This window comes from Peromyscus eremicus, chromosome 12, assembly GCF_949786415.1.
Source record: "Peromyscus eremicus chromosome 12, PerEre_H2_v1, whole genome shotgun sequence".
NCBI classification, from domain to species: domain Eukaryota; kingdom Metazoa; phylum Chordata; class Mammalia; order Rodentia; family Cricetidae; genus Peromyscus; species Peromyscus eremicus.
In genome coordinates this window covers 2928868-2955594 of record NC_081428.1, presented here as the reverse complement: position 1 = coordinate 2955594, position 26727 = coordinate 2928868, and the positions used below count along the sequence as shown (strand labels likewise).

Genomic DNA, 26727 nt, shown 5'->3' with positions numbered 1-26727 from the left:
CACGAGAGTGTAACCTGAACGGCTGAAATTTCCTCTACATTCTTCACCCAAGCCCCCTGTCAAAGGCACTTCCATTGAACAGGTTCCCCACACCGAGGGTATGCTCCTCGATATGGAGAGGGTACTTGTGTTTAACATCATATGTGACCACAACCAAAGCAGGGGGCCCTTTTATCAGGGCGCTGGGCCCTTCTGTTTCCTCTGCGACCCACATGAATAAGGGGAACATTGTCTTTAGACCCCTAAGGCTGCTCCTGCCCCAGGGCTTTGGCACTTGCTGTCTGCCAACCTACCCTAGCCACCTTGATTGCGCCGAGCCCCTAAGCCCTATCCTCCGGCTCTGTCCCAAAGCCTCCTGGTGTACTGCATCTCAGTACATCTGGGCTCTGTGTGTGTGCAATACTTCCCGCCCCCACTGCTGCCTTCTCCATTTCCACTGGACCGGGGGCCTGACCCTCCACAGGCATAGCCTCAGCTGGTGGAGGTAGGGAACACCACTGCTGAATAAGTCAATGAGTCGATTCCCACACATCATACCCCGGAGCCAACTGCCATGTTCCTGGAAGAACTTCTTGAAACAACCTAAACAAATGAAGAGACTTATTCTCAAGTAAAGAGAACTCAGCCTGCTCTTCTCAGGCCAACATGTCAGCACCACGTATCGAAGTCTCTGAGATTAAACACAAACCTGGGTATGCACGGAATTCCCTGAAGGAGCCACCTAATAGGTACACAGCACACAGTGGGTTGCCCAGAGTCATGGTCCCTGAAGGCTGCTTATTCTGAGCTATAGCTCCCATTCACAACAATGGCACATAGTATGATGTGCAAGCCTCTCCCTGCCCGGGTGGGGAACCTCAGATATGAAACTGATCACAGTATGACTGAAAACCTTCAAACCAATAACACCCAAAGTGTGGTTCCATGTCCCAGGACAGGATCCCCCAGCAAGGGAAGGGGCTGCAATCACCTCAGAAATTTGTCACCGACACATAGATACAAATGCTCCAATTGTCCCTGCTGTTTATGAGCCTTGGCCTTCACAGCAGGGCTGAAATGTGTTCTCCTAAAGATGTCCACGAGATAGGACATCGCTCTGCATTGTTTCTGTGCATACCAGTGCTTCTGTCCCAGAGCGATCCACCCTCCTTTTAACGGCTGATGACAGCTCCAATGGCTGGGCAGAAATCAGTTGAAGGAAAGGGAAGTCTTGTCGGAAATGAGATTAATCTTGTAACGAGTGTTCAGCCCTGATAACCCATCTGGGCAGAGAGCTGCTTAAACTGGAGAGCAATTAACCTTCACCCGGCAAGTTCTGTCCAACCGCTATAAATATTAAAGAGACAGAACCCTTCCCCACTCCACGTAGACTAAACAACCAGATTTGAATTCCACGTCAACGGCCCCTTCACAGATGTGCACCAACGACCAAGTTCAGGAAAAAAGTAGACAACAGTGGATAGAGCCCTGATGATCTGTCCTCGGGTTCAGTAAGCTGAGGTCACGAGCATAAAACCCCACTGAGGTGTTTTGAAGTAAAATCCCCAGGAGAGCAGGGCATAGCTGTTTTAGGGCCATGTCTACCACTGGAAGGAACTGGAGACTTTCTCTTTCCCTCTGTCTATCAGTAGAAATTCATGCAAATGGTCTTGCTCTACGTTCCTGCCTATGGACCACAGAAGCCCTGCCACTGGTGGTCCCAGAAGACAGAGTAGCTGTTCCTTTTCATCTCTGAGAAGTTACTGGCTTCCCAAACAGCAAACCTGTGATCTCATTGTTATCAGCACACACTGTAAGGACGGAGCTAACCAAAGGGCCCCTGTAAAGCACCAAAAGGTTAAGGCATCTGCTGGGAAAGCTGGCAGCTAAAAATAACCTCTGCAAGCCCAGAGCAGGATCTGCAGACATTTATCTTATCATCCAGGCGGTGGCTTTCTTTGCTATTTGCTTATATCGAGCCTCTGGGTTGTGCCTATGCATGTATGCATGGGATGCTAGTTAAACAGGTAGACCGGATGATGCTCACGGCTGGTCACAAATGGATATAGGGTACCTCCTGCCATACCCAGTATTTAGACAATAAAAAGAACAAGACATATCAAAGTACATGTGCAAAACCATACAGGGGGGTGGTAATCCATGTGACTAGCTTGTCAGAGCAGGACCACAACTTCTATCTTAATTTTAAAATAAAGGAAATCTGAAAGCATTCATTTAGCATGCAGTAAGTAAATTTATCTACCCCCAGGGTTTTAGCCTATCTCGACCATCTTACTGTCCTAACATGGCTCTTAAAACAGCCCATGAGCTCTTATCTCCACTTTGAACCCAATGGGTAAGCCCTGGGCCCTGAGGCCTCACGGACATGGACATGTTTGCACACAGCCAAACACATTTCCATGGTTACCTCACCCATGTTTTGGGTATAGGCCAGTCCAACACTAGGATCTGAATATAGCATGGCACAGACGTGAGTCACACAGAGAAGTATCACTGTAGACTGAGAAAAAGCATCCTGGAAACAGGGGCTTGCTCTGCAAACTTACAATTATGTGCTTAACGGTACACAAAAAGAGACGAAGCCCCGACCATCCGTCCATTTAGAAGCTTTGAAAGATCTTAATTCCAAATCCCAGGGACCTGCCTTAGCCCTGTATTCGCCACTAAATCACAAGTGTAAAAAGGATTCCACTTGTGTGATCCTACCTCACCCATCACTCTGTGTGCCCCTTGGTGCCACAGCCAGATGGACAGCCGCATGTGAGCTGGACACATTTTCATCCCTGATCTTGTGCACATGAACAAGGCAAGAGCATACAGACAATGTGACCCATGACACGAGTCCACAACCTCTTTCTTCCTCTCTGTTTCTTTCTTCCCTCCCTTCTTTCCTCCCTTCCTCCCTCCCTCCCTCCCTCCCTTCCCCTTTCCCCCTCTCTTTCTTTCTTTGGTTTTTCTAGACAAGAGTTCTCTTGGTAGCCTTAGTTGTCCTGAAACTTGCTCTGTAGACCAGGCTTGAACTCACAGAGATCTGCTTGCTTCTGCTTCCTGAGCGCTGGATTAAAGGCGTGTACTACCACCACCCAGCCCAGCCCAGCCCAGAACCTGTTTCTTAATCTTACAGAATCCTCATTATTAGTGGCAAGATGAGGTTTTGAACCCAGAAACTAAGCTACTTCTGATGACATAGCACCTGAGTATCACAGGCAGCTCCCATCTCTAGAATGAAATCTCCACATGTGTGACTCCTCAGCAGATATCAAAGATACAGAAGCAAGAACAAAGAGATGATGCCTGGCAATTAGCATGTGGGCCTAATTTTATGAATTCAGTCTTTGGATAGAGGACACTACAACCACATTTTCATAAGAGGTGACTAGCACACTCATCTACCCTGGTAGGCGGGGCAAAGAGAAGAAGGATGACTGGCGGCTGGGGCAGCAAACCCGGGTGCGTCTATGGAGCCTTGAGTCTGCCTTGCACTTCTCTTGTCTTTACTAAGTCAAGTGATAAGAGAAACCGCAGCATCCCACTGGGTATCTTCTGAAACTGAACCAGCTGCCGGGTGAATGCTTTACCCTACAGTGATTTCACTTTGATTATCACACAGGATTTAACACTGTGGCGGTGGCCAGGCACACTACCACATTTCATTTTCTTTTCCTAATAAAATGAATTACACTCCTACCTTCTAGAATGTTTACACAGAAGTGGTTGGTATGAAGTCATGAAGGTAAGACCCCTGGCATTCTTGCTACACCTGATAGGGACCTCAGTGACCTGAGCCTCTTCCAATAACAGACTGAGTGCAGCTAGGCCTCCATGACCTCCATTACCTCTTTCTTATTTATGGTGGTTGAACAAATCCTGCGTTTGTAGGTGTTCCTACAAATCCACATCCACCTGGGATCTCAAAGTACAGCCTCTTCAGAGGTTGGGACTTGCCAGTGTAATGAATGGCTGCAATGAGGTCACACTACTTTAAACTTGGTTCTAGACTCTGTGAGAGCATCCTTACTAGAGGCAGAACAGTACACAGACAGGAGTCAGTGAACAGAATGAAGGGGGCCACAAGCATCCCGAGCAGGCAATCGAAGCCAGAGAAGAGGCATGGGGTCTAATCCCCCTCAGAACCTCCGTGAGAAGCCTGCCTTGCCAGGGCAACTGGGACACCTATCCTCCCTAAATGGGAGAATAGAAGCATGAGGTTTGAAAGTCAGTGGGGTGGGATTTGTCACAGGTGCCGGGGGGGGGGGGGGGAAGGGGGGAGTGATATCCCAATGCGGCAGTTGTTTATAACAACAACAAAACATGTTTCCAGTTTAGGGTATCACACGACCTGACATTTGCCTTATAGTCTTAGTCAAACTTCCCTTAGTGCTGGGTTTACACCAAGAGTTGAGTTCCTCCCTGGTTACAGTAACCAGGGAGCCATGATTCCTCAGAAGAATGCATATTTTTCTTTGTAGACTATTTCATGTCAACTCCTGTGTCTGACCACACCTTTGCTTCTCTGCTTAGGAGACTCTACCCTTGTACTAGTGGAGGATGCATCCAGTTCACGTCCCAGTGGGCATCACCACTCTGTAGGGAACAAATGGCACAAGCATCTTTAGATTTCTGAAATCTGTATTTGTTAATATGTTATGATCTATGTTAAGATCTCCCATGCTCGTGGATCAGTTGGATTAACAAAGTAAAAATGGCCATTTTACCAAAAGCAATCTACAGAGTCAATGCAATTCCCATCAAAATTCTAAAACAATTCTTTGTAGACCTTGAAAGAACAGTACTCAATTTCATATGGAGAAAAAAAAAAACTCAGATAGCTAAAACTATCATGTACAATAAAAGAACTGCCAGTGGCATCACCATCCCTGATATAAGCTCTATTACAGAGCTATAGTCATAAAAATATCATGGTATTGATGTAAAAATAGACAGGTGGATCAATGGAATTGATAAAGTAAATAAATCCACACACCTATGGACACTTGAGTTTCAACAAAGTGGAGAGAAAGGAGAAAAGAAAGCGTCTTCAACAAATGGTGCTGACATAACTGGATGTCGGCATGCAGAAGATTGCAAATAATCCACATCTATCACCTTATACAAAACTCAAGTCCAAGTGGATCAAAGACCTCAACATAAATCCAGCTACACTGAACCTGATAGAAGAGAAAGTGGGGAACAGCTTTGAACACATTGGCACAGGAAACAACTTCCTGAAGTGAACACCAGTAGCATAGCCACTAAGATCAACAATTAATAAATGGGACCACATGAAACTGAAAAGCTTCTGTAAGGCACAGGACACTGTCAACAGGATACATGGGACAAAACAACAGCCTACAGAGTGGGAAACCAACCCCATGTCTGATGGGGTTGATCTCCAAAATACATAAAGAACTCAAGAAACTAGACATCAAAAAAAAAAAAAAACCAACAAATAATCCAATTTAAAAAACCGAGTACTGACCTAAACAGAGAATTCTCTACAGAAGAATTTCAAACACCTAAAGAAATGTTCATCACCCTTAGCTATCAGGAAAATGCAAAGCAAAACAACTCAGATTCCATCTTACACCTGTCAAAATGGCTAAGATCAAAAACACTGATGACAGCTTATGTTGGAGAGGATGTGAAGCAAGGGGAACACTCCTCCATTGCTGGTGGGAGTGCAAACTTGTACAGCCACTTTGGAAATCAGTGTGGAAGTTCTTCAGAAAATTGGGGATCAATCTACCTCCAGACCCAGGGATACTACTTTTGGGCATATACCCAATGGATGCTCAATCATACCACAAGGATACTTGCTCAACTATGTTACTCAGCTGTTAAAAATAATGACATCAGGAAAGGAAAATGGATGGAACTAGAAAAAAAATCATCCTGAGTGAGATAATCAAGACCCAAAAAGGCATACATGGTATGTACTCACTCATAATTGGATATTAACTATAAAGGATAACCATGCTACAGTCCACAGACCTAGAGAGGCTAGGTAACAAGGAGGAACCAAGGGTGTTGGGGAATGCATGTATCTCCCTGGGAAGGGGAAACAGAGGCATCCTGGTTGGACAGGGGGCAGGTGGGCATGGGATCTTGAGGGATGAGATTGGGGGGTGAGAAGAGGGAGACAGTGCTGAGAAAGATGACTGTAAAGGGGGCCTTTACAGAGTCAGGTACAGCCTGATGCAAGGTTAACTTCCACAAGTCTACAAGGATGGCCCCAGCTAGGACCCCTGGCAGCAGAGGATGCATAGCCTGAGCTGGTCATCCCCTGTGGTCAGATTGGTCACTACCCCAGGTCGAAGGAGCTTCATCCAATGACTGATGGAAGCAGATTCAGAGACCCAAGGACAGACATTGGGGCCTTCTTGGGGAATCCTGATGAGGAGAGGGAGGAGAGGGAGGAGAGGAAGGAAGGGTTGTAGGAAACAGGGGGGTCAGGAAAACCCACAGAAACTACTAGCCTGGCTCATGGGAACTCACAGAGTCTACAAGAGAGCATGCATGGGACTGACCTATGCCCTCTGCATATATGTAACAGTTTTGTAGCTAGGTCTATTTGTGGGACTCCCGGCAATGGGAGCAGAGGCCATCCCTAGTGCTTTGACTGGCTCCAGGGAACCTACTCCTCATCCTGAGTTGCCTTGCCCAGCATGAACACAGGGAAGGTGCTTGGTCTTATGGCAGCTTGATGCACCATGCTTTGCTGAGGCCTATGGGAGGCCTGCCTCTTTCTTACGGAGGAGGGGTGGGTGGGTGGGGGGAGTGGAAGCAGAAGGGGGAGGGGAGGCTGCTGGGGTCGGAATGTAAAAGAAATAGATTAATTTAAAAAACTATTTTAAAAGTTAAAATGAAACAACAAAAGGAAGTTAAAATATAATTTCCTTAGTATGTTTTCCAACCAATAATTGCAAGCAAATTACTCCATGATTATCCCATGCATACCTGTTCCTCCAGCAAAGCCCTGCTTCTCTTTTAATTATCCAAGAACAATTAAGTGTACAGATCCAAAATGTAATTAGCTCAGGACACAATGGGCTCTCAGGGACCAGTCAAATTTCTTCCAACATTTTGATTCCCAAATAAAAGTCATTTCCTTTCCTTTGATTCCTTACAAACTAGAACCTGTTTTAGCTAGTTTCACGTCCAGGAAAGACTTCGTATGCACTGGATCCCTTCCTCATGCTTTCATTCCTTCAGTAGACATCTACAGACAGATCTTTCCACATGCTAGGGGGATAACCAAGAGATGAATTCCTTAATGATCAACTGGAGAACGTCCATAAAGATAAAAACAAAAAAGAGCTTAATCGGATCCACTGCCACCGGCCGCTGTCCTCTCCTACATAAGCCCCACCTGCTCACACAGACAATACTGACTGACACAGGGATTCCAAAACAGACACGGAAGTGGGGAGGGCGGGACTTGTTGGAAAGGAGGAGTTCGGTGGGAGTTGGAAAAGAGTAAGAAAATAGGAGGATATGGTCAAAGTACTTTAGAGATGCATGAGATTATGAAAGAATGAACACGTTTTAAAAATCTTACCTTTCAGGGAGACTAGGAAAAGAGTCCATGAGACCTGTCTGTAACTTTTTTCTGAAAACTACATGTAAATGTACTATTTTCTAAGCAAAAATATTTAGCCAGGATCACAGAATACCTCATTTCATGGAAGATGATATTTTTACCATTTTCTTCATCCATTTTTATTATTTTTATTTACGTGTATAGGGTGTCTGTGTCTGATTCTGTATGAATGTGTGTCACATGTGTGCAGGAGGCCACGGACAAATAGAAGAAAGTGTCTCAGTGTTGCATCCCTTGGAGCTGGAGTCACAGGTACCCGATGCTGTGTGCGGAACTGAATTCAGGTCCTCTGGGAAAGCAGCAATCACCCTTAAGAGCTGAATGATTTCCCAAAAATCCTATTCCATCATTTTCTACAGAGCAATTTAAGCCATAATACTTACCAAATTAAATAATATACTTGCACATTTTGACATTCCAGTAAGTAATTTTAAATTTAATAAACTGGTCATTCTCTGTTATTGAAATTAACCTCCATTAAAAAGTAGATTATTCTGTAGTTGAATACAGAAACTGATCTATTAATATAGATCTTACATAACATCTGTTGTAGAAATAATATAAAAACTACAGTGGTGTCACCTGCCAGATTCCAACTGGTGGAGAAACTTGTTCTGTGGACCAGGGAATGGAGACCAGCGCCAGGGATTAAGAGGTTAAATGACAGAGTCCTTGAAACTTTAAAGGAGTGACTACAGCCACAGAAGAAGTGAAAAGTTTCCACCACTGCACACTTGGTGCAACTTCTCATTAATTCACACCCAAGACACAGTTAAAAGACTACAGCCAAGGCGCTGACGGACATGCCAAGGACCCATCGCAGACCCCAAGTGAACAGTGGGAGGTGCTGTCATTCACTCAAAGCAAATGTCACGGAAGGAAGTGCCGCCGCCCAGAGCCGCTCAGAAGCTGCCTTTCTGCTTGGAATTTTCCAGCAGAGGAGTCTCCATCCACAGCCTGGAGGAGACTGTATACACTCACCAGCAGGACAGTCCCCATCCACAGCCTGGAGGAGACTGTATACACTCACCAGCAGGACAGTCCCCATCTACAGCCCAGAGGAGACTGCATACACTCACCAAAGAAGTACCCTGAGCACTCAAACCCCGCCAGGCTCTGTGTCGTCCTATGATTAGGCTACCAGCAAAAACATGCACAAAGAACCTTGAAAAGGTATTTCCTTTTCCCCAAAGATGACCTAAAAATGGCCAACAGGGAAATAGAAAGATTTCAGTCTAACTAATGTTTGTGGAAATAAAAGCCACAGCTACAATGAGGTGTCATTTTACACCTGTTATGATGCCGCCTACCAAAAGACAAGAGATAGTGAGGGCAGGGTGCTGGTGGTGGGGGTTCTCAAGTATGTGACCACCATATGTTCCACCAGTCCCTGGATATACACCCAAGGGAATCAGTCCACACCCAATAAAGATACCTACAAGCCTCCAGTCACTGCAGCATTGTTCCCTTAAACACGACATGGAAACAGCCTTGGTGGGGGAACAAAGGAAGAACCTGTGCCATGTACAGATGCTACTCATCTTTGAAAAGTGACATTCTGGGCTGGGCACGTGTTTCAGTCTACAGAATGCTGGCCAGCGTTCATGAAGCCCTGGGTTCAATGCTCAGTGTTGTGGAAACCACACATGGCATCACACAGCTCAAATCTCAGGACCTGAGATGCTAGGAGGAGGGTCAGAAGCTGGAGGTCATCACTAGCTACATAGATAATTCCAGGCTAGCCTGAGCTACATGAAACTTATCAAAAAGGGGAGTGCGTGTGTGCGTGTGTGTGTGTGTGTGTGTGTGTGCGTGTGCGTGCGTGCGTGTGTGTGTGTGTGTGTGTGTGTGTGTGTGTGACTTTCTATCACTTGTCCACATGTGGAGGAATCTTGAGGACAATATGCTAAGCACAGCAGGGTACAGAAGGAAACGCACTGGATGATCTTGCTTACAGGTAAAATCTACAACTGTTAAGTGTACAGACATCAAACTGAAGATAAAACAGTGACCATGGGTCCAGAAGGAAATGGCAGGATGAAGGCCAAAGGAAGAAGCATCCGGAATGCAAGATGATGGAGTCTAGAGATCATGAACTACACAGGGCTGCACTTGCTGACATGGTGTTGGACTTTGAGACTTTGCTCACTCTAAACTGGGGTACTCTTGCCCCTTGACATACACACTGGGTAACCACAGGAGACAGCAGACATATTAACTTGCTTGAGTACAGTAGCTTTATCAATATCTAACGTGTGCAAAGACTCACGTCATATACCTACACACAAACAACCAAAAGTTAAAGTAAACAGCAAGTCATCATTTAAGCCATTTTTGAAGAGAGGTGTGGATTTTTTTTTCTGAGACAGGATTTCTCTGTGTAGTTTTGGTGCCTGTCCTGGATCTCGCTCTGTAGACCAGTCTGGCCTCAAACTCACTGAGATCCGCCTGGCTCTGCCTCCTGAGTGGTGGGATTAAAGGCATGTGCGCCACCACCTCCCGGCAAGTGTGGATTTTTTTTGGGGGGGGAACCACATTAAAATTGTGTATTCACTCAGAAAAGGAACTAAAATGTTTTTGATTTCCCACAATGTGGGGGAAAAAAAGGAACAGATTCTTTCTGATCATTTTGTCACCATTAGTTATCATCTTACAGTCAATCCACATGCTCACTCACACACTTACCATTGGAGCCGTTACTCATCAGATAGACATTTATCTGGGATGCACCTCTCAACAGGAATCAGCCCAATGACGTCACATAATACTGAAGGCTCAGAGCACTGAGCTTTCATAGTCCTTACCTGAGGGTTTCTGAATATGACCGATGAGACACAGATTTGTGTGTGTGTGTGTGTGTGTGTGTGTGTGTGTGTGTGTGTGTGTGAAAGAGAGAGAGACTGCTGACTGAAGAACTGAATTCAGGGTACTTGTGAGCAAGTGCTCTACCACTGAGCTACATCCCTAGCCCTCTTTCTACTTTGTAACTATTTTGACATAGGGTCAAAGTAGCCCAGGCTGTCCTTGAACTCACACTGTAGCCCAAGCAGGTCTTGAGCTTGCAATCGTCCTGCCTCAGTCTCCTGAAAAGCTATGATTAGAGTCAGGAACCAGAAGGCCTCTCTCTTGTAGTTTTAATCATAGAAGCGGCACATCCATGATAATTCAGTAGGTGCCTGCTCACTTCCTCTCAAGAAGGTTCCAACACTGGGAACTGGAGAAAACAGTATCTTTTTTAAGTCTAGGGCTGCTCCAGACACTGGCTGTCTCTCCTTATAGAACTGCACCACCTCTCCACTGCCCGGCAGAGAACACATCCGGGGACTAAGGCTGGGGAAGAGCAGATGCTTTTCTCATGCCCATCTTGATTTTTCTTTGGCTGTGGTTTCCTGGGATTATAAAGATGGAGCTGAGTTCAACGGCTCAATGGTGGGTCTTTGCTTGAGTCACAGACGTGATTGCATCTCTCACTTTTCACAATCTGGCCCCTTTCTTTATACAAAAACTCTAAATGTCCAAAGTTCATTGGGTTCAAAGACAAACATGAGAATTAATTACAATCTGGGAAAGATCATTTATTTACTTCAGAAGAGCAAAAAGCATGTAAGTTTAAAAAATAATAGTAAAGCTGTGTATGATGGAGCAAAATCCAAATGGTTTGAAGAAAGCAGAAAGATCACACATTCAAGGCTAGCCTGAGCTACACAGTGAGACCCTGTCTCAACATCAAAAAGGGGGCACTGAAAGCTGGCTGTGGGTGAGAGAGCAAACCCTGCCCCTGCAGAGGACCCATGATCAGTCCTAACTCCCAAATGAGATGGCTTGTGACTGCCTGTAACTGTAGCTCCCAGGGATCGAGACCTCTGGCCTCTGCAGGCACCTGCATTCATGTATACACACACACACACAGACACACACACAGACAGACACACACAGACAGACACACACACACACACACACACAGACACACACACACAGACACACACACACAGACACACACACACAGACACACACACACACAGACAGACACACACACACAGACAGACACACACACACAGACAGACACACACAGACAGACACACACACACACACAGACACACACACACACAGACACACACAGACAGACACACACACATACACAGACACACACACACAGACACACACACACACACACACAGACACACAGACACAGACACAGACACACACACACACAGACACACACACACACACAGACACACACACACACACAGACACACAGACACACATACACACACGCACACGCGCACACACACACATACATACACACACATGCACACACACACACACACATACACTTTTTTAAAATAATAAAAATAAATATTTAAAAAAATAATTTTGAAAGTTTCAAAACACAGAAGCCAGGGTGAGTACCCACAGAGCCCACCCTTGCACACCTGGGCACCCTGCTGCTCAGTGCTCACGCACATATCAAGCTTTCAAAACAGTCACAGGACTGCATATAGCTCAGTTGACAGAGAGCTTGCTTCCCATGCACTAGGTCCTGGGATCAATCCCCAACCCTGGAAAATAAACAAACAAACAAAAACAGGAAGACAAAAGAAAAAAGGCAACATGGGCTTCTATTTCTAAAGGAACCTATGAAAAAGGAAGTGAGTAGTATATCAATATTTTTAAAACGAGTTTCATTTCCAAATGTTATATTTGCAAATATGGAGAACAAAACCCTATAATATCAGAAAAGAATCAAGTTCCAGCAGACCCTTGACAGTGTGATATAAGGCGTTTTAAATTTTCTTTTCTGAATTTTAATTTTCTTTTTTTTCCCCTCTCGGAGCTGAGGACTGAACCCAGAGCCTTGCGCTTGCTAGGCCAGCGTTTTACCACTGAGCTAAATCCCTAACCCCGAATTTTAATTTTCTCAGCTTCTATGCAGTTGTTTTGAAATGGAAAAAAAAAAGGAAGAAAATTTTTTTTTAATCATTGTTGCCATTTCATTGATATTTTTCAACAGCTCTTTTGAGCCTGCATCAGTCCAGGCAAGGTCAACAAACCAAGACCAAAATCCCTCCTCAATAGTGTGGGTGGTCTTCTGAAGGGACCCCAATAGGTAAGACTCTCCATTGGCCCCAGAATCACACGACCACCATGTATGGTGTCCTACCAACGCCCAGACCCTTTGCAAGCCTGCAGAGGTGGCTTCTGGGGAATCATGCTGGGAGAGAGCTGGTGAGGTTTCACTATCAGGCAACAAAGTAGCAGATGCCCTCCAGCAGATGTGCAGACGAAGAGGCTGTCTTCACTCACATGGGACACACACTGAGGTTCTAGGCTTAGAGGTCTCCAACAAGATTAGCAAACAGGTTTAAAGAGGGGCGGCGTGGTGGTGGTGTGGAATCTCTCTTGGGGTCATCTCATTCTAATTCTTCACTTCAAACACAAAATACATGTGTACATTGAGTGGTTGTGCAAATAAAAATCACTAGGGGATATCAACATGCTGGTAAGCACCCACTTGCAACCCTGGGTCAGTAGTCATCTACCCACATCTAACACCTTTCCCAGTCAGGTCTAGTCTCTGTTTCCACTGAGGCAGCCACCATCTCTTAGGGACCCTGTGTCCACAGGGCCAGAGGGCCACCCTGGTGTCCTTCTCACTGCCCAGCAAAGCTTGCCGGAGATGTTTGCCTTGTCTAAGGTCCAGCATCGGGGGTGGGAGTGGGGGCAGCAGTGAGGGGCTGCTCAGGGTCTGGTTATTTCTACCCTCTGCAGGAGGCTCTGTGGGGGCGGCAGGTTTCCCTGTTTTGAGCCTGTAAACACCATTCTTTGGGGCTTTGCCAGGGCTAGAGCTGAGGGCTCTCCCGTGCTATTTATTTTGTTTAGTTTATTGTTTGTTGACTTGATATATTTTTCCCCCTACAAAAGGGCCAGTTGCTAAGGACATATCCTGTAGATGGGTAATGGATGACTCTCTATTGTTCGGTGTTTGTGCTTTGTGGTTTTATTTGCTTTGCTTCAAAGGGCCTAAACAATGTGTTCCCTGGGATTTAATAACTGGCGTAAACTCACAGAGAACAAACTGTGAACTGAAAATTTTTGGATCCGAATCTGGTGATTTCTGCCTGACTAAAGAGGGCGAGCTCCACAATGGCTTTAAATGGAGCAATACTAGAAGATGCCTTTCATCCAACCTTGGGGACAATGACTTGAATCTCTTTCCAGGACTCAAAAAGGCCGAGAGACCCACAAGCCCCCACCCAGGACACAGCACAGTCCTGTCTGTGTACGAGATAACACCAAGATAGGCAGACACAGAAGTCAGTAAAGCTTCGTATCTTCACCTGCTACAAAACACAGAATCCTCCCTTGAAAATCCGGAGGCCTCCGTCCCGCTAAGGAAGGAGCAGCGCACGGACAGGAAGCTTCCACAAGGAGCCCTTCCTGCGCCTGCGCCTCTGTTGGCCTGGCTATCAGGGCAGGAAGCAAGTGTAGGAAGTGTCTGTCTACAGGCCATTTATCCTCAAGGTGATTGCTGTAGCAGCATTTTACTGTTTACCAAAGCAGTAAACAGAGGGTCTAAAAAAAGATGTTTTCCATCACCAGAGAACAAGGCTTAAAAAAATGTATGTGTTCATTTCTCATAACCACCATCTTAAAAAACGAGTTGCCATGGGTTTATGCTTCAGCAGCAAGCCAGCCGTAGGGGCAGAGGCAGGGCTAGTGTCAGGCAGGCAACATCCTCTCAGGGGTATGAAGCAGCGAAGCAGATTTTATTTCTCTTTTAGAAGCTTCACAGTTCATGTTCTTTGAATAAAAATAGGCCAGGTCTACAAAACCATCTGTGTTAATTCATGTCAGTGGAAAGAATAACTCCTAGAGTCAGATAACCCCGAAAGTCACTTGAATTTCACCTTCAACAATGTTTGAATTTTCTGGGGCTGCAAATATGGTCTTGGTTCTAAGCATCCACACAAAGATGAAGAGAAACTGTAGAAGTCAAAGCCATGCGTGTGGATGAGTTCTGCATGAGGCCAACTCTCCGGGGCAATCTCCTCTCTGCTTTTTAACACCGAGACTTTACAAAACTGTTCTGTCCAAGTTCCCAGGATGAGGGCAATAAGCAGACCAGACCCAATAAGGACACTGGTCACCTGAACACTCAGGCAGGGGGACTCTTCTGCTCTATTGCTCATTTTTATGCTTTTCAATGCCCCTGCAGGGTTCACCGTGAGAGAGAGTTGCAAAGAGAGAGAAAAAGAGAAGAGAAAGGAGTGAAGGGGGAAGGAGGGATGGAGGGAGGGAAGAAAAGAGGAGGAAGAGGAAGAGGGGAGTGTGGGTCAGGGAGAGGGAGAGAGAAGAGGGGCCTCCCTGAAAGAGTCGGGAAAATGTACCATCAGGCACTTCCCCGGCCCTGGGGCATGCCACCTCCAGCACACAGTGCTGTGACCAACTGGGAACTGGCTGTTTCTGTCAGAGCTTTTATCTCATGATACAGAGAAAAAGATCAAACAAGCCCCTCGAATATGGAAAATCAGGATTCACTGGTGGGCAAATTCATATTCTTTTGTTGTTGCTCATCTTAGATGGGACCCTGGCCTGGGTGGATGGAAATGTCCTCCCTCCACTGAGGATTGAAGGCCCCACGTGCTTTGCAGAGTTCTGCGCTCCTGTGCCCGGTCCATTTTATGGTAACGGAAGTGGGAATGATGGTTTTTCCAGGTGAAAAAGCCAGGCGAAACAGGCTATGACTTGTTGTGGACCAGGGAAGAGAAGGGACAGGATTTGAATCCTTGCTGGGAGCCTTCTGTCTAGGCATATACAGTCCCTGCTGTCCAGGTCTCATGAGGCACTGCTTTGTGAGTCCTGAGATCAACAGAGCCACCGAAACCCAAAGAGGATCAGCTCTGCATCCCAGCTCTGCTCTTCCCACCCCTAAAAAACAAAGGCCAGGGAGGCCAACTTCCTGCTGAGGTCCCACTGTGCCAGGCTGAAGATCTGACCACCCTCTCCCAGGGAGTCCCCTCTCCTGTGGCCCTTGTGTGCCTGCCGTCTGTACCTGCCATCTCCTGCAGGAATGATAAAATCAATCCTTTCCCATGGACTCTATCACAACAATGGTACAAAGAAATAGAATACCAAGTGCCTCTGGCACGGACAACTGTGGGCTGTGGTGTCCTGGGCAGCCTTCATGTTCTTGATGGCCACTGTACAAGCACAGGACCTCCAAGGAGAGAGCCACGCAACGTGAAACCACATGTTCTTAAAGCAACGTCTTAAGAAACCTGCCTCAAATTGAGACATGAACTCACCTTGTTGACACATTCTGAACTACTGTTTCGATAGTTTCTTCTTCTTCTGAAGTGACGCTCACATGAACACGCTATCAAGTATGGCCGCACGCTCATGCCTAGATGGACTGTATTAATCGGCCTTGTGGCTACTGACAGCAACAACAAAGAGCATGAAGCTGGGAGGGAGATGGGGGGTCTGGGGGGGTAGGTGGAGGGAGGAAGCCGTATATGAATATGCTCAATATACAATGTAAATATATGAAACTGTCAAAGAATAAACAGATCATTTAAAAAATAATGCCGAATGGGATGCCAAAAGGGCTGAGGTTACTTGAATCAATTGATTTGGGGATTCATGTGGAGGTGTGAAGGGCTCTCTTCAGAGCGGAACCCATGATGGTATTTATTAAACAGGAGAAAGGGAAATGAAAAGGCCCTAAACAGTACATCGTAGATGCAGATGCTTCAGAAGAAAGACTGTTTAGGGCTGGGATGATAGACAGCTCAGTGCATACAGCACCCGCTATGTAAGCATGAGGACCCAAGTTCAGACCCCTGGCACTCCTGTAAACGTGGACCCCAGCAGTGGGGTGGTGAAGACAGACTCGGGAGCTCACTGGCCAGTCAGTCCAGCTGAGGAAGACAGCTAGCCTTGACCTCTGGTCGCCACACGCACACCCACACGGGTGCACGTAGACTCACACACACTCACGCATGCACACACACACAACCTGGAGCATCTCTGCTTGATGTCCCTATCGTATTTTCCAGAACTAAGCACGCATTGTTTTTAGCAAGTGTTTGAAGTATCAGCCCTGTTGATGTTATGGTTGGATTCTGATGTGGCACTTTAAAACATAAATAATTTTACTTGGCTTTCTTGGTGGTTCTCTTCTGAAACCCTGAGCACTTTATCTGCACACAACAGCACGGCACCTGTTCCTCCCGGGGCCGAGTTCCACGAACACCCTGCCGAAAGACGCTGCAGGCCTAGCGGAAAACTCTGACCCGAGTGTTCATTACTGACGCCCAAGACAGAGCACGGAAGTTGACACTTGGGCTCACTCGGGACATGTGAGCCAGTCACCAACCGACCTGGAATCGGGAACCTCTGCCCCTTGGATACTGCCAAATAAGGAAAGGATTCTTAGAGCAGAGTGGAGCTGAGTGGTAGGGTGCTTGCCTAGCATGAACAAAGCCCTGGGTTCCATCCCCAGGGCCTCAGGGAAAAACAGTCCCACTTCGTATATATTCCTTTAAGCCAGGCATAGTGGTTCACACCTGCAATCCTCCCAGTGGAGAGGCTGCGGCAGGAGGATTGCCAAGAGTTCTGGGCTAGCCTGGGCTACAGAGTGAGACCATCTCAAAGACTCAGAAGGCAAAACAGCAACCCAAAACAATCTCTGTCATCAAAGCAACACAGAAGAGGCAACATGTCACCCTCAGACTTCCAGCAGTTTATTGTGTAGCTGCCTCGTGGGACCGAACAGCTGCTGGTGGTATTTTTTTTTTCCACGTAAGAACAGATGGCAGAGTAGATAGCTATAAGAACTCTCATGACCCAGCGTCTTCATGTGTTTCACATCATTTAACACACCATTCTTCTCTGCAGAGAAACCTAGTGCTGGGGATACAGGAAACAACCGTCATAAGGAGATCACCGGGACACTGAGAAAGGAGATCGATGGATCCACATCCTTCCCGAAGCTTCCACCCTCGTCTGTGAACAAGCACTCTGTGCATGAGACGACATGCCCGTTTGTTTAGCACAAGGCCAGCCAGGCAGCTCTGGGGATGGTGTCAAACTGATTCACAAATCCTACGTCCCAGAGCTATGTGCTTTAAAGCATTTTATGTGCCTTTAAACACAAAGTCCATTTGACTCATCTCAGTGGGAGAGAGATCACTAAAGAAATACGACGTTACAATGACTACGTTATTATCTCTTTTCTTCTTGGCGATCATAATTGAGTTTTAGTTAAAACACTGTTCCAGTACTTGTCAACCCCTGCAGTCTTCCAGCCACTGCTACAACGACGAAGACATGTGCACGTTCTAACCAAGAACAAGGCCCTGTGACTTCGTAAGAATACAGATGCACACAAACAAAGGCGAGCAGTGGGGAGAAGGGGCCAGAAACCAAAGGAGCAGTGCGGGACTGGAGAAGGCAGGCCGCGCCCACCGCCAGCCTCCATCAGGGCAACGGAAGAAGCAGTAGGGAACACGCTGGGTCAACCAGGAAGTAGAAGCCTGAACAAGAGGAAAACACGGGTCACAGAGGATAACTGAGACAGGCTCACACAGAAAGGGACAAGATGCTAAAACTAACACAAACTCAAAGCAAAATGAGAAAAATGAGCTTCCCTTCTCCCTGACCAAATACTCGAGGGGCCCTAGCTGCTGTGTCACTCCCTCTAGGGGAAAGCTGGCAAGTGTCCGTGAAACCGACACAATGTTTCAATTTGACAAAGGTATTAAAGATATGCATACTCAAATGTTTCTTTTCTAAGCAACAACACTCACAAAATGTTTTTTCTAGAAATCAGATAGGGCCTGCCCAGCCCCGCATTTATGAAAACCTGAAGGAAGGCTATTTCTGTAGCAGGACACTGGTTGTAAAAAATGGTAACATCAATTTAATATTTTAAAAAGCATAAAATGATGTTTATTAAAAGCATGTAGTGACAGGGTGGTGAAATGTGTGTAAATTAATATCAAGAGCAAAAAGCAGAACAGTTAGCTGTGTGGAGGAACAAACAGGCACACACAATCAGAAAGACCATCCCAGAGGTCGGCAGGCACTGTGGCTTGCTGGGATGGAGAGAAACTAAATTGATTTTGGAACATCTTTGCACTTTCCTTATAGTGAAAATACCTTGCACTCTCCATCTGTAAATTGTACAAAGCCAAATTACGTTTTCCCCTAAAAGCTTATGGAGAAAATTGGGTAGTGGAGATCCCAGGGTCCTTCTTTTTTTTTTTTTTTTTTTTTTTTTTTTTGGTTTTTCGAGACAAGGTTTCTCTGTGTAGCCCAGGCTGGCCTCGAACTCACAGAAATCCGCCTGCTTCTGCCTCCCGAGTGCTGGGATTAAAGGCGTGTACCACTACCACCCGGCCCAAGGGTCCTTCTTTTTGTGCTAACAGACAAGAACAAGACACAATCCAGGCCTCCTGCTATCACCAAACACATGGTCATGGGTCTCAGAACAGATGAAGGCAGCAGGCTGACCACCATCACCTGAGCAATGGACTCCTTGGGTACACAGCAGGACCTTTCCTGCTGCAACTGGATGCTATTCGGTGCTCCCACCTTCTCCCTGGCCCTGTATACGCGGTCACAGGCTTGGTGGCTACAATTATGAAAGCTGGAAGAGACCCCGCCATTCGCTCTGTGTCCATGAAACCACCCAGGCAGTGCCCATGGCGGTGGGCTTTACTCCTGAAGCTGGGTTATGCGAAACACAGAGCACAGAGTGGCATCAGAAAGCACGGCAGCTTGTCATGAAAGGGGACAATAACCTGAGTTCCGTGGCACCCGCCATTCACCGAGAGCCGGCTCACACCAGCACGAGGAAGGGTCACCACTGTGATGGAGAGAAAGCTGGGGTCACACAGCTGAGCACCCAAATGCAAGTGTGTCTGTGGCCCCATAAAGTAAGAGATGGCCTCTGGGGTGATCTGATAGTATCCCAGGACAGGGCAGGAAGCAGAAGCCTCTGTAGCAAAGGGACAAGCCCACCAGGGCAGTGTGAAACCACTCTGTCCAGACCATCTCTGCAAGTTTCCTTTGCCAAGACTGTATGTTTTGGAAACTCCCATAGCCTCCCCAGAGTCTCACGAGCACTAGTGGCTACATCAGTGCCTCTCAGCTGGAGGAAACTCTCCCAGAAGTCCTGAAAGCACCAGTAACGCTCTCCTGAAAGCATCGTTTGTTTTTTAAAACTTATTTTATTTTGTATGTATGCTTTTTAAAGAAACATTGGTGAGAATGTATGAGTGTGCTTGGGAATATGTTTTTAAAAATCAGAGTCTGCTTTTTTCAGAAGCAAAAAAAATAATGAGTTAAAAGGAGATACAGATGATGAAGAAATCATTTTGTTCTGGAACATTCTCAGAGTGTGGGAGTCCTGCAGTGTGTTCAATGCGAGGCGGGGGGTGGGGTACACCCAGAGATTCATCTGTTTTCGATTCTGCTCACCAGGGCCACCAGTCAGGGTGACGGGTGGACATAGGTGCACACACACAGACATACACACACAGGCATTCATGCATGTGCAGACGTAAGTGTTCCGTATCACAGAGGGTCTGAGAATAGCCTAGAGTGCACACAGTGAGAATCTCTGAGCTGCTGTCTTTTCAATGCACTTAGGCCAGGGCAGAAGCAGGGGTGGGGGGTGGGGGCTGCTCTGGGATGTGGCCGTTACCAAGCAAGAACAACAGCACTTGGCACCTGGAGTTTCCTCCACCGTCACAGAATCCCTGAGAAGGAGGCCTTTCCCGTTCCCCTGATGCCCAGAGGGAGGTGAGGAACACAGCTGCTTAGCCACCTCCATGAAAGCCCATGCAGAGAAGACCTTTCCCTCATCATCCCCAATGTCAGAGTGCCATCCATGGGCCTCCTCAGTAACTTTCCAACTATCCAGAGCCTGCTAGATAGCTGCTCGCCTTGGGCCTCCTTAGGAAATTTCCATATCCTGTCTGACTCCTACGCTGGTTCCACTCAAGCTGCTGTTAGAACATGCTCCTTCCATGTATACTACACACACACACACACACACACACACACACACACACACATGCAAAGACACATGCACACACTTGAAAGATTCAACTCTAGAATCAAGGCTTTCCCAGTCTCAAATTGTTCAGGGTTAGACTTTTTCCTGTGGGAACCCTATTCAATTCCCCCCCCACCCCCCCGAATATTTTTAAATGCAGGGTATGTGCAGATTGCAGGCTTCCTTGGGCTACCCAAAGGCAATGGGTATTGCAAACAAGGTCAGAAAAATCTTAGGAGGGCTGAATTAAACCCCTAACTGAAGGTTTACTTGAGGAATAGCGGCCTCCAGGGTCAATCATCCCTCAGTCTTGTAAGAAGGCCTCAGAGCCATCTTCCAAACGCTTGCACACAGAGATATTGGCTCGTTTGCTAACATGTTTTTCTTAGAACCCTCAACCTGTTCCTGAAGCCTGTCAATGTGCAGAGAGAAATCTAAGTTCCTAAAATACCTTCACCTCTCCCCCACTCAAATACCATGTTCTCGAACTCCGACCCGCAGAGCTGGGTAAGACTACCAGCAAAGAGCCTCACAGGCTTAGGCAGAATGACTGAAGGGAAGGAATCCCAGGCTGGAGTGCTGTGCTCACTTCACAAGCACAGTGTACCTGTGAACGAAAGGACTCAATGATTTATTTACTGAAACACCCAAAACTCCAAGGTATTTGCTATCAGAAAATACCCCTGTGGGGACTGTCTCAACTTGAGAGGGCATTTCCCTGTGCTGATCTGAGGCTCACACTAGTGTAATTAAAACTGCAGTCAACAGACTCAAGGCCTTTTTTCCCCACTCTATAAACAAAGCCATAAAACTATCTCATTACTTTATCCAGGAAACCTCACAGAAAGCTGAACTTCAAAGAAGTCACCTGTCAAGAGAGACTGCTCTGACAGGGAGCCTTAAAGAATTCCCTGGAAGCCATTTCTGTCACAGGGAGACATACAATGTCATGTAACACAGAATTCAACCACGCACAGAGTCCTACACAATCACAAGCAATTGTCCCCAAATGTATACAAAAGATAAAAATTCATTCAGACTTCAAAAGCAACTTCTTCATAAACATGGATCTTAAACAAAACAGTGTAACACATTGGAGTGTTTGTCAAAATGTACTCCACCTTCTACAAGGCGGCCTGCTCTCTCTGTGCCTTTTAAAGCATTGGTTTGGGGAGCGGGAAGGAGCCCGCATAAGCTTCTACTCAAGCTATTTAAGAGATTTACAAAGAATATTTGATTTAATTGTCCTGAAATATGGATAAGAATTAAAAATCTAAAGCAGAAAGCAAAAAACAGAATTTGGGGTTATAAAAGTCAAGTCATTTCTACTCATTTATCTGAAAGTAGGATGCATCAGACCCAATGTTAAAATTCCCCTGTAGGTCACACTATTACAGCTGGCCCTAATCCTTGAAGCCAGAGAAAGTAAACACTTAGATGACAGCCTTTGCTGTGAGCCTTACTTTACTATATTATATTATATTATATTATATTATATTATATTATATTATATTATATATTAATTTTCAGTTTCTGAGAACTGAAAATTGGATGAACTCTGAAACACAGTTTACACGATACATAACGAGACGGATATTAAACCTAAGAGGGTTTTCTAACGCCTCATCTCAGTTGTGGGCAAAGCCCAAATTTCATGAATTTTCAAGCTCAGCAGAACTCTTAGTGGACAGACAGCCACGTCTCATCTTTGTGACACAGAACTACAGACATAACAAATAACACACTCTTAGGCTTCCTTTATGTAGGCTGCTGACTTTCCTCATTCCTACAAATGTCACCAAAGCCTGGCGGCCTGGAATGTGGTTTAACAGACCCGCCACCTCAGAGCACCAGCACTTCCACTGACATCTATTTCAGCTTCAGCTGTCAGTAGCAACCAGCCCACATTGAATTCTCCACCCGTGCAGATTTGTCTCCGTGGTAAACTCTACCAGCTGTCTTCCAGAAACATTTACAAGAAAACACATAGAACCAAACACAACAGAGAATAGGCCAACAGACCACAGCTTCACAGTCCCCACACACCACACATGACAAGGAAGAAAGCATACAGTGCACAGAGGGACAGGTGCTTTATTTGGGATAGACACATACGCCAACACACTCAGTTACCACCATTTGAGTTCTGAGGCGGCTCAGTCCTCTCAGCATGGAGGTCCCACAATTCAAGTCAACATGTGTCCGTCCTGTTACCAACAGCCACGGAGCGCCTCCTCACTTCCCCGGGACGGGCTGGCGCGGCTGGTGGTGGTGAGGAGTCCCTGAAGCGCATCCATCCAAACCTTCGCCATTGACAAGCCCGTCTCTGGGACCCTGCCCTCCAACCTCTGTGACTGTCGCTCCGCCTCAGACCCACATCCAGACACCGTTAGGAACAGGTAAAGAATCTGAGAATTCAGAAGTGCTCCAAAAAGCCTTCACAAAAGTAATCCACGGCGCTCAACAGAGAATTTAGAAACCCCAATTTTTTTCTGAGTTTGAAGTTTTTAAGCCTTGCGGATGGTCGGAGTAGGAAAAAGGAAATTTACTAGGCAGCGCAAAGGAAATCTTGTTGTCCTCTATTGTGGTAGGGGGGGGTGTTGCCCAACCCTAACTTATCTGCCTTGATAAAGGAAGCCAAGCGCGAGAAGAGCAAGATTTTGTCAAATGTAGAGGAACCCTCTCCTTACCTTAATAGTGCTGGCCATAATGCAATCAAGTTTATTGATCGTTAATAAATGTTAATAATAATTATTGCTTCTCTCTGACCAGAAAGTAGTTTTGATGAGGTTGTTTGAGCGGATGAGATTGTGCTAAGTCTGGGAAATGAAGTCAGCCAATGGCAGGAAGAGGCTTCTATTGGTCCTGGCTGCCCAGCCCAAAGAAACAGGATATTTGGGAGTGGAGAGATAAGAGACCCTGAAAACAATGTTGTTTTTCTTGATGATATGCAGCCAGGAGATTTTTTTTTTAATTGAAAAAAAAAAAGGCATCAATTGGCTGGGGCTGGGACTGTCACAGCAGGTGTGACCTGTGTGACTCTGGGTGACAGGCTGCCCCAGACCAAAGCAGGATACAGATGTGATGGGCTCTGCATGGCCGCACAGGGGAGATGGAAGGCACCTCACAGCCTGGGTGCCAGCACTTCACAGCCCCCTCCTCCCCAGGAATGCCACCAGCCAGCTAGGACCTATTCCATGTTACTGCATGGTCATGTTTAGTAAGGACAATTTGCTGGCCGGCTATCAAAAAGCCTCTATCGATTCAACGTCTCCACAGAATATTCCAGAACTGCTTCAAGAATTCTCTTTCCAAACACAAGAAGGCATTATTATTTGCTCCCCGAGAAATAAAGAGTTGAAAATGCAGGTGCTAGAATCAAGGTAACCAAGAAAACTAAAGAAAAAAAAATAGACACATATCAAAATCTTGTTTTCAAACACTTATTTAAGGGGCTGGGAGATAGTTCAGTCAGAAAAGTGTTTCCTGTGCAAGCTTGAGGACCTGAGTTCCATCCCCAAGACCCATGGGAAGGAAGCTGGGTGCAGTGCCACGCACCTTCAATTCTAACATGGGGAGTCAGAGACAAGGGATCCCTGGAGCTCACTGGCCAGCCAGCCTATGCCAATCAGCTGGTTCCAGACCAGCACCTGAGGAATAACGTCCAGGGGTGACTGTCTGCCTCCACATGCATACTCACCTGAGTAAACATATGTGTCTATATATAGGCATATACACTACATATGCTTACACACACACACACACACACACACACACACAACTAGTTTCTACATTCTAGGACATATGCCTTGCTGATGGACACCCGTGCTGCCGACCACAGATTCCAACAGAACTCTGAGTTACCTGAGAAGTTCTTCGTAAGTGCATAAAACCCAAGCCGCAGGTTCAGGGCCACAGTTCTCCTTCCCCTGAAGGAGGTAGAGCTGACACAGGCCTGAACATTCCTTAGAGGGTTTCAGGCCTTTAATTACTCATTTTCAGGAAATTACTTCTTCTGTGGAAGAAACAAAAGTTTGCTTTGAATTGAACCACGTGAAAGTTGGGCCAGCAGAGAGCATGGTCTCACGGGGACCCAAGGAACACAATGGACCAGAGCCTGAGTCACGGACAATTCTTGGTTACTGGGGTAGACAGGCAGTGAACTGAATTCATTCAGACTTTGGGCCAGCTCTGCCCAGATTCGACACACTAGCCCGTTTCTCCTGTTTGCTCCCTCGTCCCCCTCCATCCCTGTGTGAAAAGACACAAAAACAAGGAGAAAGAAAAGATCAGGAGGGGGATGGAGCCCAGTGGTCCGACACCGGCCTAGCATGTGCAGCAACTTTGAGCTCAAACCCCAACAGTGCTAAAAGATGGGGAGAGGGAAGGAGAGGGGAAGGGGAAGAGGAAAAGGAGGAGGAAGAGGGGAGGAGCAGGGAGAGAAAAGGAGGTGGGACCAGGAAGAGGGAAGTAAAGGCAAGAAAGAAAAATATGTATATGTCCAGTATAATTCTGGTAAAAAGTCTTGGAGACTGATGGGTTCTCAGCACCTACATTTTGAGGGAATGTTGATTTCCGGCTCTTTTTATCTCTGAACAATGAGTAAGATGGCAGGCTGACTAAAACTGTGTTTCCCCTAAAATTCTCAAAGTTCTGAGCTGTTTCATCCCGGCAGCTTCCCACAAGTGCTGAGAAAAAGAAATAAACTAAGGATGCCGGGAGCTCTCCACGTCCCTGGGTGACGTTTTCCTCTCCTGTGAAGCAGCCCTCTGAAATGTCCACTGCTTCCTTCAGTAAGAGGGAAGGTCCAGCGTGTGGATCTACCGTGTGTGGGCTCTTAAGGGGCTGACCTCTTTGCAGTAAAATAACCATAGATGGTCTTGCCTCCCGGACCTGCCGGGGCGACAAAGCACGCGACTGTGTCCTGTGGCAGGGCAGCAGGCTCCTCACGAGGTCTAACAGCCCCCACGGCCTGCCCAGGACAGACACTATGGTGCTCACTAATCCAAGTCAAACTGTCACGAGAAAATTTTTTAACTTTGACTTTGAAATGATTTCAACCTTACAGGAAAAATCACAATACAGAGAGACCTCCTCACACACGTCAGTCTTCTATAATCTCCACCATTTGCCCACCCCTCCATTATTTGTGCACAGTACGTATACCCTTTATTAGCTGATAAAATACTATTTTATTAGAGACTGAATTCTTTGCTTGGACAATTATAAAAGAAACCAAACACTATAATTATTTGATCTAATTTCTAAAGATTCTACCTGTACCTCTCACTGTGCCTAATTTTGAACTTCAACAAAAGTCTAAATAGTGATCAGATAGCATAATAATTTGGGGATCAGAGTTATAAAACTTGTTACATTTTAAACAGCAACTCCTTCTGTTTAAAAATCCCTCATTTCTAGTGACAAAATGCTTAGCTGATTTTTAACCTTCAAAGAGAGCAATTCTTGATGCCAAGAACAGCAAAACTGCCTTCAAGCTGGGTCATCCCAGAACATTGACTGCAAGGGCTTTTCCCATAAACTTATTTGACTATTGGTAGCATAAAGAGCACCTGTTATTAGAACACCCTGGTGCCACTTCCAAACCTTGTCCTGGGAGTTGTCTGAGATGGGGGAAGCTTACTTCATCTGTCCCTGACCCTGTGTCTGAGCTCTCCTGTGGCCTTGGCTCCCAGCCACCCAGCATTGCAGAACTGGCTGCCCTTCCCCCAGATGTTACATCGAGGGACGCTGTCACCAGACAGTTCCAGTTAGAGAGCAATCTGACAGCTGCTGGGGGTCACCTCAACATATGTCTGGCAGGGCTAGGTCCCTTTCCTCCCTCCTTAAAGCACAGGAACACTCTATTGGACCAGTAGGTCCCACAGCAGTCACGGACAGCAAAACCTATGAATGAATGGCACAGTCTGTTTTTCAGTTCTCCGCCATGAGTCAGTCCATCACTCACGAAGTCAGTTCCCTCTGATGACTGTGTTCACAGCTTGCTCCAAAGCAAAAAGGAAATCGTGTAAAACACAAAACTGCACAAACGTACCATCAC

At 46.3% G+C, this 26727-nt stretch overlaps 1 protein-coding gene across 2 annotated transcripts in view; it reads right to left on the bottom strand.

Moving 5' to 3' along the window:
- Positions 1 to 23471, bottom strand: part of Erg (ETS transcription factor ERG) — a 99806-nt gene extending 76335 nt beyond the window's left edge. For both annotated transcript variants that reach the window (XM_059277314.1, XM_059277315.1), the window contains exon 1: positions 23357 to 23471. In XM_059277314.1, coding sequence (XP_059133297.1) covers positions 23357 to 23374 — 18 coding nt within the window. In that variant the 5' untranslated portion in view covers positions 23375 to 23471. The remainder of the gene's footprint in view (positions 1 to 23356) is intronic.
- Positions 23472 to 26727: the final 3256 nt, after the last annotated feature.